Raw genomic sequence first — 15,795 nt, forward strand, 5'->3', positions numbered from 1 at the left:
CTGTGACTGTTAATAGTATAGAAAATGTAATGGTGAGGGTTGTTCCTTTGTTTTGCATTTGGTACGTTTAAAACAAATCTAAACTGAAAGCAGTAAGCTAGGTGCAGCGGTGTGTGCAGTGTTCCTATAGACTAGCTACTTAGGGAGCTAAGTAGAAAAGATCACTTGAAGCCCAAAGCTCTAGGGACCATACAAACCTCATCTACAAACAGATGAACAGTGCTAGATGTAGCCTAGTGGTCAGTGCTTGCCTAGTACCTAGCCTGTGGAAAGCCCTGGGTTTTACTGTTAGCATTGCATCCAAAACAAGAAAAGAACAAGACAGGAAGACCTGTGGATAAGCACTGTTCAGAAGAAGTGGAATGCTAGCCACACGTAATTTTTATTACTAAAGAAAGAAGCAATATTAATTTTAATATATTTAGCACAATATTCCCCAAAACTATAATTTTAACATATAATCAGTACAAAATTTTTGAGATATTTTACTTTCATTTTCTAATGTTGCCTTTCTAATGTTATACTTAAAACACTGTGATATTCTAAGTATAAAACTAGTCACATAGCAAGTGTTTGAAAGCCAAATGGGGCCTATATATACTACATTTGACAATGTGGCTTTATACAGTGGTAACAAATTTATGTTTCTATAGTGTGGGGTAGTGAAATATAATATAGGGCCCACCTCATGTTTAGAAAGTAGAAGTGTTGAGCAATTTTAGACATTTTTTAGATTGGTACATAGTTAAATGTGTGCATTTTTTTTAATTTAAAGGAACAATTAAAGTCTTGTAAATATAGTTTATAGCTTTCAGATCATCAGAAAGGAAGGACATATGACCAGTTCAGTATAAGTAGGAATCAGTACAAGTAGGAAAACTTAAATCATTTCTTTTTGTTGTTGTTGTATTTTAATTTAAACCAAAGGAAGGGTAAGAAATAGAAGTCCCAAATAAAGATTGTTCACAGAAAACATCCATAGATGGATATTAACTAAAAGACATTCTGGAGCTGAGCATGGTGGTGCACACCTCTACTCCTACCACACAGGAGGCAGAGGCAGAAGGATGTCAGAGTTCTAGACCAGCCTGGCCTGTATAGTGATTTCCAAGACAGTCATGGCTACACAATGAGATTCTGTCTCAAAGACACAAAGCAACAGCAAAAAAGACAATCTGCAATTTGAATGATAACAGGAATTATGACTTACATTTGTGTATATATGTATATATTTTAACAGTGGTATCACAAGAAAATAAATGAGAAAGCTAAGATTTAGACAGATAAAAGAGCAAAGGCATTAAGGGTAAAATGCAATAATATTTGTCTTAAAAGGGAAACTCAAGATAATCATAAACTTTGTATGTACCTTAAACCCAGCCCTGACATCACAAAGCAAAGCACAGGGCCAAGTCCATCATGATGATGACATTTGATAGCTGAGTACAAAACTAGACAGTGTAAGCCATGCTGTTGAAGAATTAAGACTGTATAGTTAAGGGGCTGGGGATTTAGCTCAGTGGTAGAGTGCTTGCCTAGGAAGCGTAAGGCCCTGGGTTCGGTCCCCAGCTCCGAAAAAAAGAAGCAAAAAAAAAAAAAAAAAAAAAAAAAAAAAGACTGTATAGTTAAAATGTCCTTAATAACATTTCTAATAAAACAGGTGCTGAATAAAGTAATTGTATACCTGTAGATATTTTAATACAGAGCTTAATGAACAGGAAAGGCAAGAACTTTGGCCTGCAAAGGAAGTAGAAGCAGGAACAATGAGAAGTAACAAATTTCACCTTTTACCATGTAAGATCTGTGTGACCCTAGTGACCCTGAGCTTTCGTTTTGATAGAAATGAGTACAGGGGAGAGGAGACTTGATTCTAGGGCCCATTTCATATAAAGGTTCTTTTAGAAGATTGTAAAATCTAAGATCCAAAAGATCTCACTTTCAGCATAAAGGTGACCTAGAGATAAATTACTCTAAATCTAGACTACCATCCAGGAAATGGTTAACCACAAACCACAAACCAGTCCTCATACATGCTAACACTGTAAGCCAACAACTGTAAGTTAAATGCAGATCAAAAGGACTTTCTAAATTATCTATAAAACAAAAACGTGTAAATCAGCCAGGTGTGGTGGCACATAGCTTTTAATCCCCACACTCCAAGGCAGAGTTAGTCAGATCTCTGAGTTGGAAGTCAGTCTGGTCTACATAGTGAGTTCCAGGCTGGCTGGGTCTTCAAAACAAAACCAAAAAGCAAATGCCAGTTGAAGTGGCACATGCCGATAGGATTTGCTGAAGGAGGTGGAGCCAGGAGGATCAGAAGTTTGAGGCTATGGTTGGGGATTTAGCTCAGTGGTAGAGCGCTTGCCTAGCAAGTGCAAGGCCCTGGGTTCGGTCCCCAGCTCCGAAGAAAAGAAAAAAAAAAGTTTGAGGCTAGCCTGGGCTACACATTTAAACAAAACAGTACCAGGCATGGTGGTGCACACCTTTGGTGCCAGCACTTGAGGCAGAGGCAGGAGCATCTCTTGAGTTCAAGGCCAGCCTGGTCTATAAAGTGAGTTCCAGGACAGCCAGGGATACACAAAAAAGCCCTGCTCAGGAAAAAAACAAAAATACCCACAAACTTGTAAGTCCTCCCTTAAATAAACTCAGTACCATACTCATCCCAAATTAGTCTTTTAATTCAGGAATTTTGACTAAGATGCATCCTATCAGAGGTTGTAAAACTAAATTTAAACGTTTGTGTTGGGCAGTCTGGCATTGACAGCTGAAGTTGTTTTGGAGAAGACTAAAGTATAGAAGTAGCAACCCTTCCCGAGATGGAATAGAGAAGAGTAAGTGACGTGTGGTGGAACAGGTCACTCGGAAGCAGCCCTGTGAAATAGGAACATTTCACAAAAGAACAAAGGCATTGCAAAGCAGTGCAAAGAATATGGACAAGATGAAATTGATCATGTACCTGAAAAATAAAACAAACTCAGATCCTTCTCACACCGTGACTGAAAATAACTTCCATTTAAAGACCTAACTATGAAAACAAACCTTTAAAGTTTTGGGAGAAAGTAGAGAATATTTATACCTTAGTGTGAGAAATTATTAAAGATGGGTGAAGCTCGACTGAGTAAAAGAGAACACCATTGCAGTTTTGTTATAGAAGCTCCAGCAATATGGGAAGATACAGGCTGACAGAAGAGACTTCCAGCCAGGACCAGAAGGATCTTGAATATATTAATCCTTCTAACAAAATGTGCAAAGAATCACAGTGAGCATTAAGTACGGAAAGGTTTTCAAACTAGTCAGTAGTCAGTGGAGAAATAAAAGCACCAGCAGTGAGGAGGAGTAGGGACCCGAGGTGTATTGATACAGTCTAAATAGGCAACAGTCTCAAACAGTTCAACAGTGTTTGGCAAATTAACTATCATTATAATTAAAAAACTTAATACATAACCACATGAATTAGATGCATGAAGAAGGAAGGATTCGTTATAGCATTAGAGTAATAAAAAGGAGACTTGAATGTCTATTAAGAGGAAGTAGATAAATTTTAGTCTCAATGGAATACTATACATCAGCTGAATGAATCAAAAATATCCCAGAAGTGTAAGAATGAGACAGAAAGGCAAATTGTAGAATGAGCTGTACGGTGTGATACCATTTATATAAAATTTTAAAATGTCACAAACACAAGCTCGATGAAGGCATGCACTTGCTCTGTTTTCTCTCAGCACCTGGAACTGTGCCTTATACATGGTGGGTGCTTGTTAAATATTTCCAGAGTAATTTGGATACAAACAGTATGAAAAAGTGGTGATGTACATATTATTAATTTATGGTATTAAACACGTGCATGGGGAAATGACAAATTCTGGATAGTGGTTCCCTCTGGAGAGGGAGGGAGGGGAAGGGGCTTGGGGAGGGACTCACAATATACTTCAAATATGTTTGTATTTTCAGACAATTCTGAAAGATAATGAAATGTTAAAATTTGATAAAGCTGGGTGGTGGGTATCACAGGTGTTTGTTATATTTGTTCTAATTGTCTCTATTTCTAATATTTTACAATTGAAATTTTTATATCTCAAAAAGAATAGACTTGTGTCAAGTTGTTTGCCCCTACTCAAATGACCTTTGACTAACCTGTTTGAATTCTTCATCAGTGTCAGCTCTCATGTGCTGCTGTCACTGTGCTGCCACAGCACCCAGGCCTACAAATTTGAGCCTCCTCCTTCCAATTTGTTGACTAGGACATGGATTCTGAAGTTTGTTTAGAAGCACAAGTAACCTAAGAGGTTAAGAATCCTAGGTGTCTGGGTGCATGAACTTAAGTATGCACTGCTTGGTAATACTAACTTCGTTTCTTGGGTTCTTACTGTGTGTCAAAAACATGTAAAACACTTTTCATATGATACATGGTTTAAGATTTTTTAAATTTTTTGGTGCATAGAGGACAAGGTACTTTGCTGCTGGACAACCTGGGTTTAAACCCTTGGACTCTGACCTTTACATGTGCATCACACACACACACACACACACACACACACACACACACACACACACACACACACACACACACAGGCCCAGCTGGCCTTAAACTCACTGTATCATACTGGCTGGTCTTGAACTTGTCCTTCTGCCCCAGCTTGTTTAATGATTATCATGTCTTTGTGTAAGATAGATGTCATATCTGTTTTAAGATTAAAGAAACTCACGCTTCCAAAGAGACTTTTTCCCAGGCTCATATATAGGAAGTAATAGAAATGGAGTCATATGTGGTTCCCCGAGACTGCCTCAAGCATGGCTGTCCAGAGGTGTGGACATACATTTTCTGGGTTCATTATTCTGGATAGTCATTTTGTACATTCTTGGTACTGTCTTTTAGTTTGTGTTTTAGTTTTGTGAATTGTAAAATAATAATAATAGCTGAGAATATTTTCTGTACATGTTTTAAGAAAGAAAAATGTTTAATTGAAATCCATCTATTTAATAGGCGTACTTCTTAAGATTTACTTATTTTTATTTTATGTGCATTGATGTTTTTGCCTACCATGTATGTCTGTGATGGTGTCAGAGCCCCTGGAATTGGAGCTACAGACAGTTGTGAGCTGTTATGTGGGTGCTGGGAATTGAACCTTGGTCCCCTGGAAGAGCAGCCAATTCTCTTAAACCGCTGAGCCATCTCTCCTGCCCCTAGGCTTACTTCTTATTCATGAGAACTTTATATTTAGATGTAAGAGTCCATGTAGCAGTCCAGGTCCCTATAGTTATAAGGTTGTAAGGAGAAAGCCCCTAGGTAACTATAAGAATATTCAGTTGGTGATACAACGAAATCAATGTGGTACCTCCTTACTAATTCACGTCTGTTTCTCCCTCTTTTGTCGTTTGTTGTTAGGTTATTTTGTATATTTCACACAATATAAGACAAGTACAGTATTTGCTAGTTATGGGGAAATACTATATATATATATATATTTGTATATGAATATATATGTGTATTTCTATTTTACATATATATAGTATTTCCCCATAACTGATACATATATATATATATATATATATATATATATATATATATGTATACACACACACACACATATATTTATGTATAGTTCCACAAAACCCTGAAAGTGATTTTGGAGAAGTGGTCAAGATACATATAAATCCTTGGCAATAGAGAATAGATAGAAAAAAATATCAGAAAAACAAGGTGATGGAAATACCAGTACAAGAGATGCTTTATTTTGTGAACCATCTTACCTGCTCTTGAGATAGTTGATGAGATCTGAGGATTTATGGAAAAGTGATTTTTCTTATTATAGTACAAAACTCAAATATAAAGTGAGAATATCATATTCTATTATAATTTCATTGCAAAGATTATACCAAAACAAAAACCAAAAAAAGATTTAGTCTATTCTAAGAATTTGCATATAGTTAAATACATGGAGAAGGGTTTCTTTTTTTTTTTTTTAAGATTTATTCATTTATTATATATAACTACACTGTAGCTGTCTTCAGATACACCAGAAGAGGGCATCAGATCTCATTACAGATGGTTGTGAACCACCATGTGGTTGCTGGGAATTGAACTCAGGACCTCTGGAAGAGCAGTCGGTGCTCTTAACCGCTGAGCCATCTCTCCAGCCCCCCGGAGAAGGGTTTCTTTTTGTGATTTTTTTTTTTTTTTAGTTTAAATCTTTAAAAATATACAACATTATTCTGACTTGGACGTGAAATGTAGATTCTGAAAGAATTCTCTTTCAGTTGCTTTTACACTTTACCAGTTTTCTTCCAGTAGAGAGCTTAGCTCCTCCAGACAGAGAGCCACCCAGAGCTTTTATACCAACTTAGAGTTGTGCGGAAACAGTTGAGGGGTTCTCATTCAGACACAGATGTCATTGTTTATGCAAGAGGACTCCTCTTTGTCAGAGAATATAGAGTTAGAAACATTTCACAACTATTGTTTCACTGTAGGCCTGGCTGGCTTGGAATTCACTGTATGGCCACAGACGACCTTGAACTGTTTCTCCTACTTCACATGACCCCTGCGTGCCAGGAATGCACTCCCGGGGCTTCCTGTGTACTAGGCTAGCACTCTACCAACTGAGCTACCCTAGTCCAGCAGCTTACACCCTTCTGAGTTGTCACTGGAGAGGAGTGGGCCACACAGCCAAGGACTTACCTAATGCTTTACATTCTGAATATATACATATTTTGGGATAAAAATTGCTATAGATGGTATCTTCTTCCACCTCCACTCTTACTATTGTATGGTTTAGTCTCTTTACCAATATAAAAAGTTTATCAGTTAAAACTTTGGGGGAAATGAATGAACTAAAGTGAAAGGATTGAATTTTTCATTAAACTAAATTCAAAATTATTAGCTTCTACTCCAAGATTCTTTGTATATTTTAGATATTAAAATATCCTTTATGCAATAATTTTTAGTTATTTTATTAACAAATACTGAAAAACTGATTTTCTTCATCTCATTTTAAAATAGAAACCCAAAATTTGGGGACCTGGCCATCTAAATGATGTTCCTAAAACACTATATAATCATCTTTCTTCCTTAAGCCTTGAGGTGGCTGGGAGTACTGATACATACTTTTTATTTATTTATTTATTTATTTATTTATTTATTTTTTGGAGCTGGGGACCAAACCCAGGGCCTTGCGCTTGCTAGGCAAGCGCTCTACCATTGACCTAAATCCCCAACCTGATACATACTTTTAATCCTAGCACTGTGTGAATTCCAGGCCAGCATGCTCTGCGTAATGAATTTGAAGTCAACCCAGGTACATAGTGAGATCCTATTTAGAGGAGGCAAGGTTGGAGGAAGAGAGGAGAAAACCATTGGGAATCACTGGAATAAGTCGATGACAGTTCCCCATTTGTCTCCTTGCGCACAACAGTCTTTTATATAGCTGTTTGTTTCTTAGGCTCTGGGAGCTCCTATTCATTCTCAGTCAGTGCTCACTGTATTCTTTCCTAGCCACTCCTGGCTTATTCCACATGGTTATTTTACATAACAGTATGTTTTTGTCTTCTGGGTAATGAACCCCTTTAATTCATTCATTTCATAAATATCTATGATGAAACTGGAGGTATGGCTTAGTTGGTAAAGTGTGTCCTTTGCATGCATCAAGCCCTGGGTTTGGTCTTCAAAACCACACAAACTGGGCATGGTGGCCCTCTCCTGCAGCAAGATGAGTTCAGTGTTGTCCTCAGCTCTGTCTCAAGTTTGGGGCCAACCTGAGCTCTATGATACCTTGTCTCTAAGTAAATAAGTACATAAAGAATGAATCAATCAATAAATAAGCAAGTGCATGTGCTCAGCACTGCCGCTCTAATCATGTGGTGATAGGTCCTTTCTCCTGTCTCCAAGGAGTGTATAGCTTTATAAAGTTGCTCCTTAGCAGCCTGGTCTACCAAGTGAGTTCCAGGACATAAACTGCCCTGGACTAGATAGCAAGGGAAGACTTCCTGGGGGAAATGACAGCTACATATTAAAAGTAAACAAAATAAAGGAAGAAAGTAGACCTAGAACTAAAGCATGATAAGTCTACGACCATACTGCCCTGAATGTGCTAGGCAAGTTCACATGTAGAGCTTCAGAGCACCAAGCCTGGGTGGGAGACAGCCTGGGGATACCCGGTGCTGTGTGCTTATGAAGAAGAAAAAAGCAAGCAATGATAAATCTTAGGAAGGTCATGATGTTGTTTGTGGATATCGGCATTTATTTTGGAAAGAATTATATATAATTTTATATTGGAAGAAGATCCAGTGTTTTTGTTCTACTGGAGACTAGGAAGTTATATGTAACCAAATTTGCTAAAGATTCTATTAAATTAGACAGAAACGAAAGTGTGAGTGGTCAGTTATAAGTGTTTGTATAAAATATATTGTTATTAAGGATTGGAAATTAGTAAAACTGGCAAAAAAAAAATCTGTATTCTAACCTGTCTGTCTTACAGTCATGACAAACTAGATGTTGTTGTGGGAGATTATTTGGGGGATGCTTTTGAATTAATAGACTTAAGTGATGGTGATTTTAATTGTAAGTTTTATATGTAAATCTGTTGTAAGTAGGAAGAGACACAACATGTAGCAGATCTCTTTTATTAGAATCCTTTATCTAATACAAAATCCCCTAAGCAGTCAAGCTCTTAAAATCTGTTGTCTATTCAACTTTCTCTTTTCAATTCCTGGGCAGTTTCTGGAGTTCTTTCCTTTCTACCAGCTGTACTCTAAACACCTATTAACAATTTCTAGTTTCAAATAAAATTAGCAGTGACATAGGCCAGTTACAGCATATCTAATTATTCGTCAGCAGCTTGGCAGTATGGCTGTATGGACAAGGGGCACTGTTTGTTGTGTCAGAATTGCTGGGGTTCTACAGGGAGGTTTCAGTCTTTTGTTTCCTGATGGTAATATAGAGATTGTTCTAAAGTCATATTGTCTTCCAGTAGAGATTAAGTGAACCAGTTTTTCTTTTCTGCTTTTGTAGATTTCTTGATAACCGGCTATTTGCTACCTGCTCTGATGATACCACAATAGCACTATGGGATCTGAGAAAATTGAACACCAAAGTATGCACTTTACATGGTCACACTAGCTGGGTGAAGAACATCGAATATGATACTAATACAAGACTCTTAGTAACATCAGGATTTGATGGAAATGTCATTATTTGGGACACTAACAGGTTTGTAAGTAGGAGACCATGTTAGGAATATAATACTGTAAAACTTTATTTTCTCTTTAAAAGATGGGGAACAAGTTCAGTGTTCTTGCTCTAGAGTTGGGGAGTGGGGTATCAAAAAATGAGCTTTTGGGGGGAAAACAATCAAAACAACCAAGTGATTCCCTAGGCTGAGGATGTGGCTCGACTGAGCCCTTACTTAGCAGGCATGAACCCAGGCATTTACTCATTACAGCATAAAACATGGAGATGTAAGTGGGTGATCCCAGCACTTGAGAGACAGACACAGAAAGATGAAGCAGTCAGGGTCATTCTCGGACTGACCAAACACCTGCGGGAGAGCCTGGGCTTGATGAGATGCTCTTATCTCAGAGGAAAAGACAGAAAAAAGCAGTGGTGGTGGTCCATGCCTTTAATCCCAACACTCAGGGAGGCAGGGGATCTCTGTGAGTTTGAGAGCATCCTGGTCTATCTACAGAGTGAGTTCCAGGGCAGACAGGGCTATGTAGAGAAACCCTGTCTTTTTTTTTTTTTTTTTTTTTTAGAAGAAGAAAAAGAAACAAAACAAACCCAAACAAACAAACCATGACTCCTTCTTCCATTACATTTAGTCATGTATTGGAACCAAGAGTGTGTATAACTCAGTGGTGGGATGCTTGGCTAGGCTCACTGCTGCAAAAGCAAAGAAGATGGAACATACATGGGCAGGAGACCAAGGCATCGATCTAAGAAGGAAAACTGGTTTATAAAATGAATATCCTAAGTATAAGGGAAATTTCCTATGGAAACAAAAATGTTTCTCATTCTTTGATCCTTTGATTCTAAATGTACCTATTTTGTAATTTTTAGATTTTATTTTCACGCATTAAAAGATCATGTCTCCTTTGGGATGATTCTAATCTAGAAGCAGTGTTTAGAAATAATGCATGGGGTCTTTTAGGTTGTCTGTGGGTTTGGATCATCTGTGGAAGAAAGAGGACAGCAGCTGCTGGTCGCAGATTGGCCTGGACCATAGTTTCTCAGCATCCTATGGTACACAGCACAGTTTACACAGTGACCTCAGCTGTGAAACATTGCAAGAAAATGTTGCCTTAGGGAGAAATTGTTTGCAGAGTTGAAGCTTGGAAAATACTTAAAGTGTGCCTTTTGCTAACTATGGTATGGTGAATTGTTAATATAGTTGACATATTAGAGCCTTCAGATGTTATATTAAAAAGGAGATACTCAGGGTTGGGGATTTAGCTCAGTGGTAGAGCGCTTATCTAGGAAGCGCAAGGCCCTGGGTTCGGTCCCCAGCTCCGAAAAAAAAAGAACCAAAAAAAAAAAAAAAAAAAAAAAGGAGATACTCTGAGTAGTTTAAAAAAAGATTCTAGGCACACCCAATCATTTGAGTAAAGAACAGACTTACTGTCTTTCAACAAATGCAAACAATACACCTTTTAAAATGTAGACCTAAACGCAAGGAGTGGGGCACGGTGTTAAGGAAGGAAGGAAATTGAGTAGAAATATAAGTAATAATCTCCAAGTTAGAAGAGTGAGAACTTAAGCAGTCAGCCAATGAGTCATTAAAAACAAACAAGCCATGGGCACATGCCTGTGATCCCAGGACTTGAGGATCCGAGTCAGGAGGAGTTGAAGGCCAGCCTGGGTTACACAGTAACCCTTTGTCTCAGAAAAACAAAAACAAGCTGTGTCTGTAATCCCAGCTACTTGGAATATTTAGACAAAAAAAGAGCTGTAAATTAAGGCTAATCTAGGCAATTTAGTAAGACCTTGTCTCAAAATACTGTAATAAAAGGGTCAGTGATGTGGCTCAGTGGCAGACTACCTGCCTGGCGTGTATGAAGACCTAGGTTTACTCTGTAAAGTAGCCAGTTAACAGATAGTGGTAGATTAAACAGTAAAATCAAACTGCGTGTTCTCTAGATAAACATACAAAGCCAGTCAATAGGATAGGGGAAAAAACAGATAACTGTTCATCAGAAGAAAACGTTGTAGACACATAAATAGCAGACAAAAAGAAATGTAAAGCAAGAAGCATTATAATTCAATAAAAAGGTACTATATTAAAAGGCTAGTTTTACTAGAATATAAGTGAATTCTTAAATGTACCTAAAAATAAAACTCATCATTGAAACAAAACTTGACAGAATTACAAGAAAAAAATTTGGAAGAATTACAAGGGGGAAAAAAAGCAAAAATTTGTAGAAAATATCAGGCCTACTCTTTCATTTTTCTAACAAATAAGGCAGACCTTTAAAAAAGGCCAGGGAGATAGATTAGTAGGTAAGGCATTTGCTCTGCATGCCTGGAGGCCTGAGTTCCATTCCCAGAACCCATATAATGAAGGAGAGAATAGACTATCTCACTCTCTTCTCTCTGTCTCTCTCTCTCTCTTTCTCTCTCTCTCTCTCTCTCTCTCTCTCTCTCTCTCACACACACACACACACACACACACACACACACACTCTTTTTTTTTTAAGGACTTTAAAATTGAGTAAGGTGCTTTGGAAGATTTAATAGTATTACTTTTTTAATAATAATTCTGCTCCTCCAAACAGTGTGTATGTGTATGTGTATATATCCCTTCAAACAGACCTAGAACCAATGAAAACAACAACAGCTTGTATTAAACAGCACAGTAGGTAAGAAATGCTATCACACAAACCATTTTCTCTGAACTCAGTCCAGTTGAGTTGGCACAGTTATTAGAAGTTTCCACATTTAGCTTAGCATTGTAATTCAAGCATTTGAGAAGTTGGGGCAGGGGGAGGATGAGACTGATGCTGGACTGTCTACATATAATGAGATTCCATCCAGGAGGGAGAAAGGGAGAGGCAGTCCCAGATGTAGGGAAATTATAAGACTGAAAGTTTAGGAATTTATTCAGAGAAATTGAAGGAAGTAGTGGAGAAACTCAGCAAAAGATGTATGGAAATAATAAAAAATAGAAATACAAAATCAGTATTGAAAATACAGAGCTAGAGAGATAACTCAGTGGTTAAGAGCACTGGCTGCTCTTCCAGAGGACCAGGGTTCAATTCCCAGCACCCACATGTCAGCTCACAACTGCCTAACTCCAACTCAAGGGAATCTGACACTCTCAGACATACCTGAAGGCAACACACCTCTGCACATTAAAAAGGAAGAGGAGGAGGAGGAAGACAATGATGATACAGACAGGCATAATACACAACTTTTATCTCAGCAATTGGGAGGCAGAGGCAGATGGAGCTCTGTGAGTTCAAGGCCAGCCTAGTCTATATATTGAGTTCCAGGACAGCCAGAGCTACGTAGTGAGAGCCTGTCTTAAAAACAAAACAAAAGTATAGTAAGATTTTTACAAGTCTATTCTTTGAAAAAGCTAATCAAACAGAGGAGGGGGTAAGATTTATCAAAGAAAGGAAAAAAGACAGTCCTAGCAATGAAAAGGGAGATATGATTAAAGAATGAGTCAGATGTAGTGATATGTACCTGCTATCCCAGCACTGAGCCTGAGATAGGAAGACTATAGATTCAGGGCCAGGTCAACTACATAGTGGGACTGTATCTCAACAGAGCAGCACTGTGGCCAGTGAAATGGCTCAGTAAATAAAGGCTCTTCCCACCAAACCTGACAACCTGGGGGAGTCTCTTACCACCAGAGCACCCCCAGGCTCACATTATAGAAAGTAAGAATTTACCTCTGAAAGTTGTCCTCTAACCTCTACATGTGCACATATACCCACACATTACATACATATAAAATAAATATAATTTAAAAGCTAAAAAATGTCAGCAACAACACATTTATACCAATATACTTAAAACTTTGATGAAATAGACATCTCATTCGATATACATTAGAAGCTAGGTCTATGGCACATTCTCCTGTAGTCCTAGCATTTGGAAGATTGAAACAGGAGGATTACAGAGTATTCTAGGCCAGCCTGGACAACATGGTGAGATTCCGTCTAAATCAAATAAACACAAGCAAACAAACAAGCTCCAACAATAACAACAACAACAAAAATCCAGCACCTCAGTAAAACGGACGAATGAAAATTGACCTCTTACCAAGTCTGATATTTGATCAACATGTCCTAGCTCAACAAAAGCTGCTGTGTTAGAAAATTGACCTTCCTTGCGCCTCAGATACATCGCTATACTGGGTTCTAGGTTTGATCCCACAGCACACACACACATAGTGAACTTCTGCCATACTAATTAACAAATATTCATGCTCTAAATCTTACTCTGTACCTTCTGGTACCCACTCTTCTTCCTCTGGATCATCCCATGACCTAGTATCTGAAGCCCCGTACAGTAGTGTCATCCAGAGACCCTGCTTCACTCATCAACTCTGACTATCCAGTGTTTAGTAATGAACACTGTAATGAACATTATTTTTGCTATGACCGTTACAAAACAAACATTGAGGCCTAGAGAAATGTCTCAGTGGTTAAGAGCTTTTACTCTTTCAGGAACAGTTTGACTTCCAGCACCTACAGTGGACAGCTTAAAATGGCTTGCAACCACAGCTTCAGGGGAGTCCAGAGCCAATCTCTTTAGGCCTTCTTGGGCACCTGTACTCACATGAGCATACCTACACGGGATAATGTGTATATACATAATTTTAAAATAAATCTTAATACAACTAAGTGATAAAAATCAATTAAGACTTAGCTACTAAAAATTTAAATAAATTAAAACTTATCTACTAATAAAAAAGCAGTACAGACTGTTTTATAGGTGACTTTTACCAAATATTCTAAATAACATTTAAATGAAATTGGTCAGGTTCTAGAAGGGGGGTTGGTACCTCATGTATAAGGCTATTATAGTATGATTTGAGTAGCCAAGCATAACAAAGATAATGTTAGAAGGAAAAAAGAAGATCTAGTATATAATATGAATGCTGATATAAATAATATTCTAAATAAAAATTAAATCCTAAAAGATATTACTCAAAAGTATCAAAATCAAGTTGGATGTATTCTAAAAAATAAATAGTTATTCTATTAATTATACTAACATAAGCTAGATATACTTATGATTCTGTTTTATAAAATTTAATATTTAGTCGTAATTAAAAAACAAAATAGTATAGAACCAACAACTTAACAGAAATTGAAATAGTGGCACCTACATGCCAGCTGAAGCAGGAGAATCATAAGTTTGAGGATAGTCTGTGCTACCCACAGCAAGGCATTGTCTCAAAAACACAAAAAATGGTTAAATAAAAGATACTTAGAAACTAACGGATCTAAGGGAGTAGTGTGAACATCTTTTGGCAACTAGACAGTTTACTCAGGTAAGCAGATACACACAAGAGCACAGACTACCAGAGTCAGCAGTAGACTTTTTAAATGTAGACATACAGACTTGTAGGAGGTAAAGACAGTATTTAAAAAGGACCAGGCCCAAGTGACTTTACTGATGAATTTTACCAGCTAGAAAATAGAACACTTCCCAAACCAAACCTTTGAAGAGCTCAGAGAGGGGAAGATAAAATCAAAATATATTATATGAAGCTCTCAATATCTCTCTCTCTCTCTCTCTCTCTCTCTCTCTCTCTATATATATATATATATATATATATATATATATACACATATAGTATATAATATGAATGCTGATATAAATAATATTCTAAATAAAAATTAAATCCTAAAAGATATTACTCAAAAGTATCAAAATCAAGTTGGATGTATTCTAAAAAATGAATAGTTATTCTATTAATTATACTAACATAAGCTAGATATACTTATGATTCTGTTTTATAAAATTTAATATTTAGTCGTAATTAAAAAACAAAATAGTATAGAACCAACAACTTAACAGAAATTGAAATAGTGGCACCTACATGGTGCCATGGTGGCATATACACCTCTCTCTCTCTCTCTCTCTCTCTCTCTATATATATATATATATATATATATATATATATATATATACACACACACACACACACACACACACACACACACACACACACACACACACGTACAAACATACATACCAGGGCTTGCCTAGGAAGCGCAAGGCCCTGGGTTCGGTCCCCAGCTCCAAAAAAAAAGAACCAAAAAAAAAAATAAAAATAAAAACTCATCAGTAAAGCAATAGAATATCAAATTTAGCAACATGTATAAAGATCAAATAGAACTTATTCTAGGAATGCAAATTGGCTTAATGTCCAAAAAATAAATATAATGTATCATATTCAATGAACTTCAAAACCCATCTACTCATGCTAGCGAAGACAGAATAGCACTTGATAAAACCTAACAGCTCTTTGTGGCATAAATAGGAATAAAAGGACCTTGATGTGATAACACCTGTGAAAAACCTGTGGCTTAAGTCACACACACCTAATGGTGAAAGCCTGGAGGCCCCATAAGATTGAGAACAGATCTAGCAGCACTTTTCTCCACAGTGTGGAGGAACAGCATAGCTTTGGAGGTGCGGACAGACAGAAAAAGTAAAATGCATCCAACTCGGAGAGAAGTGCTTCCATTGAAAAAGATCTGCACTCTGTGGAGGAAGTCCGATGAGGCCACAAAATCCCTAGAGCCAATTTCAGCAAGTCTTCAAGATAGAAGATTACACAAAGCCCA

General features: G+C 37.3%; 1 protein-coding gene across 1 annotated transcript in view; it reads left to right on the forward strand.

Annotated features, from left to right (window-relative positions):
* The window catches only part of Dcaf10 (DDB1 and CUL4 associated factor 10), a 36,866-nt gene that overhangs the window by 10,912 nt on the left and 10,159 nt on the right, over window positions 1-15,795 (forward strand). The window contains 1 exon segment of the mRNA NM_001107935.1: window positions 9,005-9,202. Coding sequence (NP_001101405.1) covers window positions 9,005-9,202 — 198 coding nt within the window.

This window comes from Rattus norvegicus, chromosome 5, assembly GCF_021556685.1.
Source record: "Rattus norvegicus strain SHRSP/BbbUtx chromosome 5, alternate assembly SHRSP_T2T, whole genome shotgun sequence".
In the NCBI taxonomy this organism is placed as follows: Eukaryota; Metazoa; Chordata; class Mammalia; order Rodentia; family Muridae; genus Rattus; species Rattus norvegicus.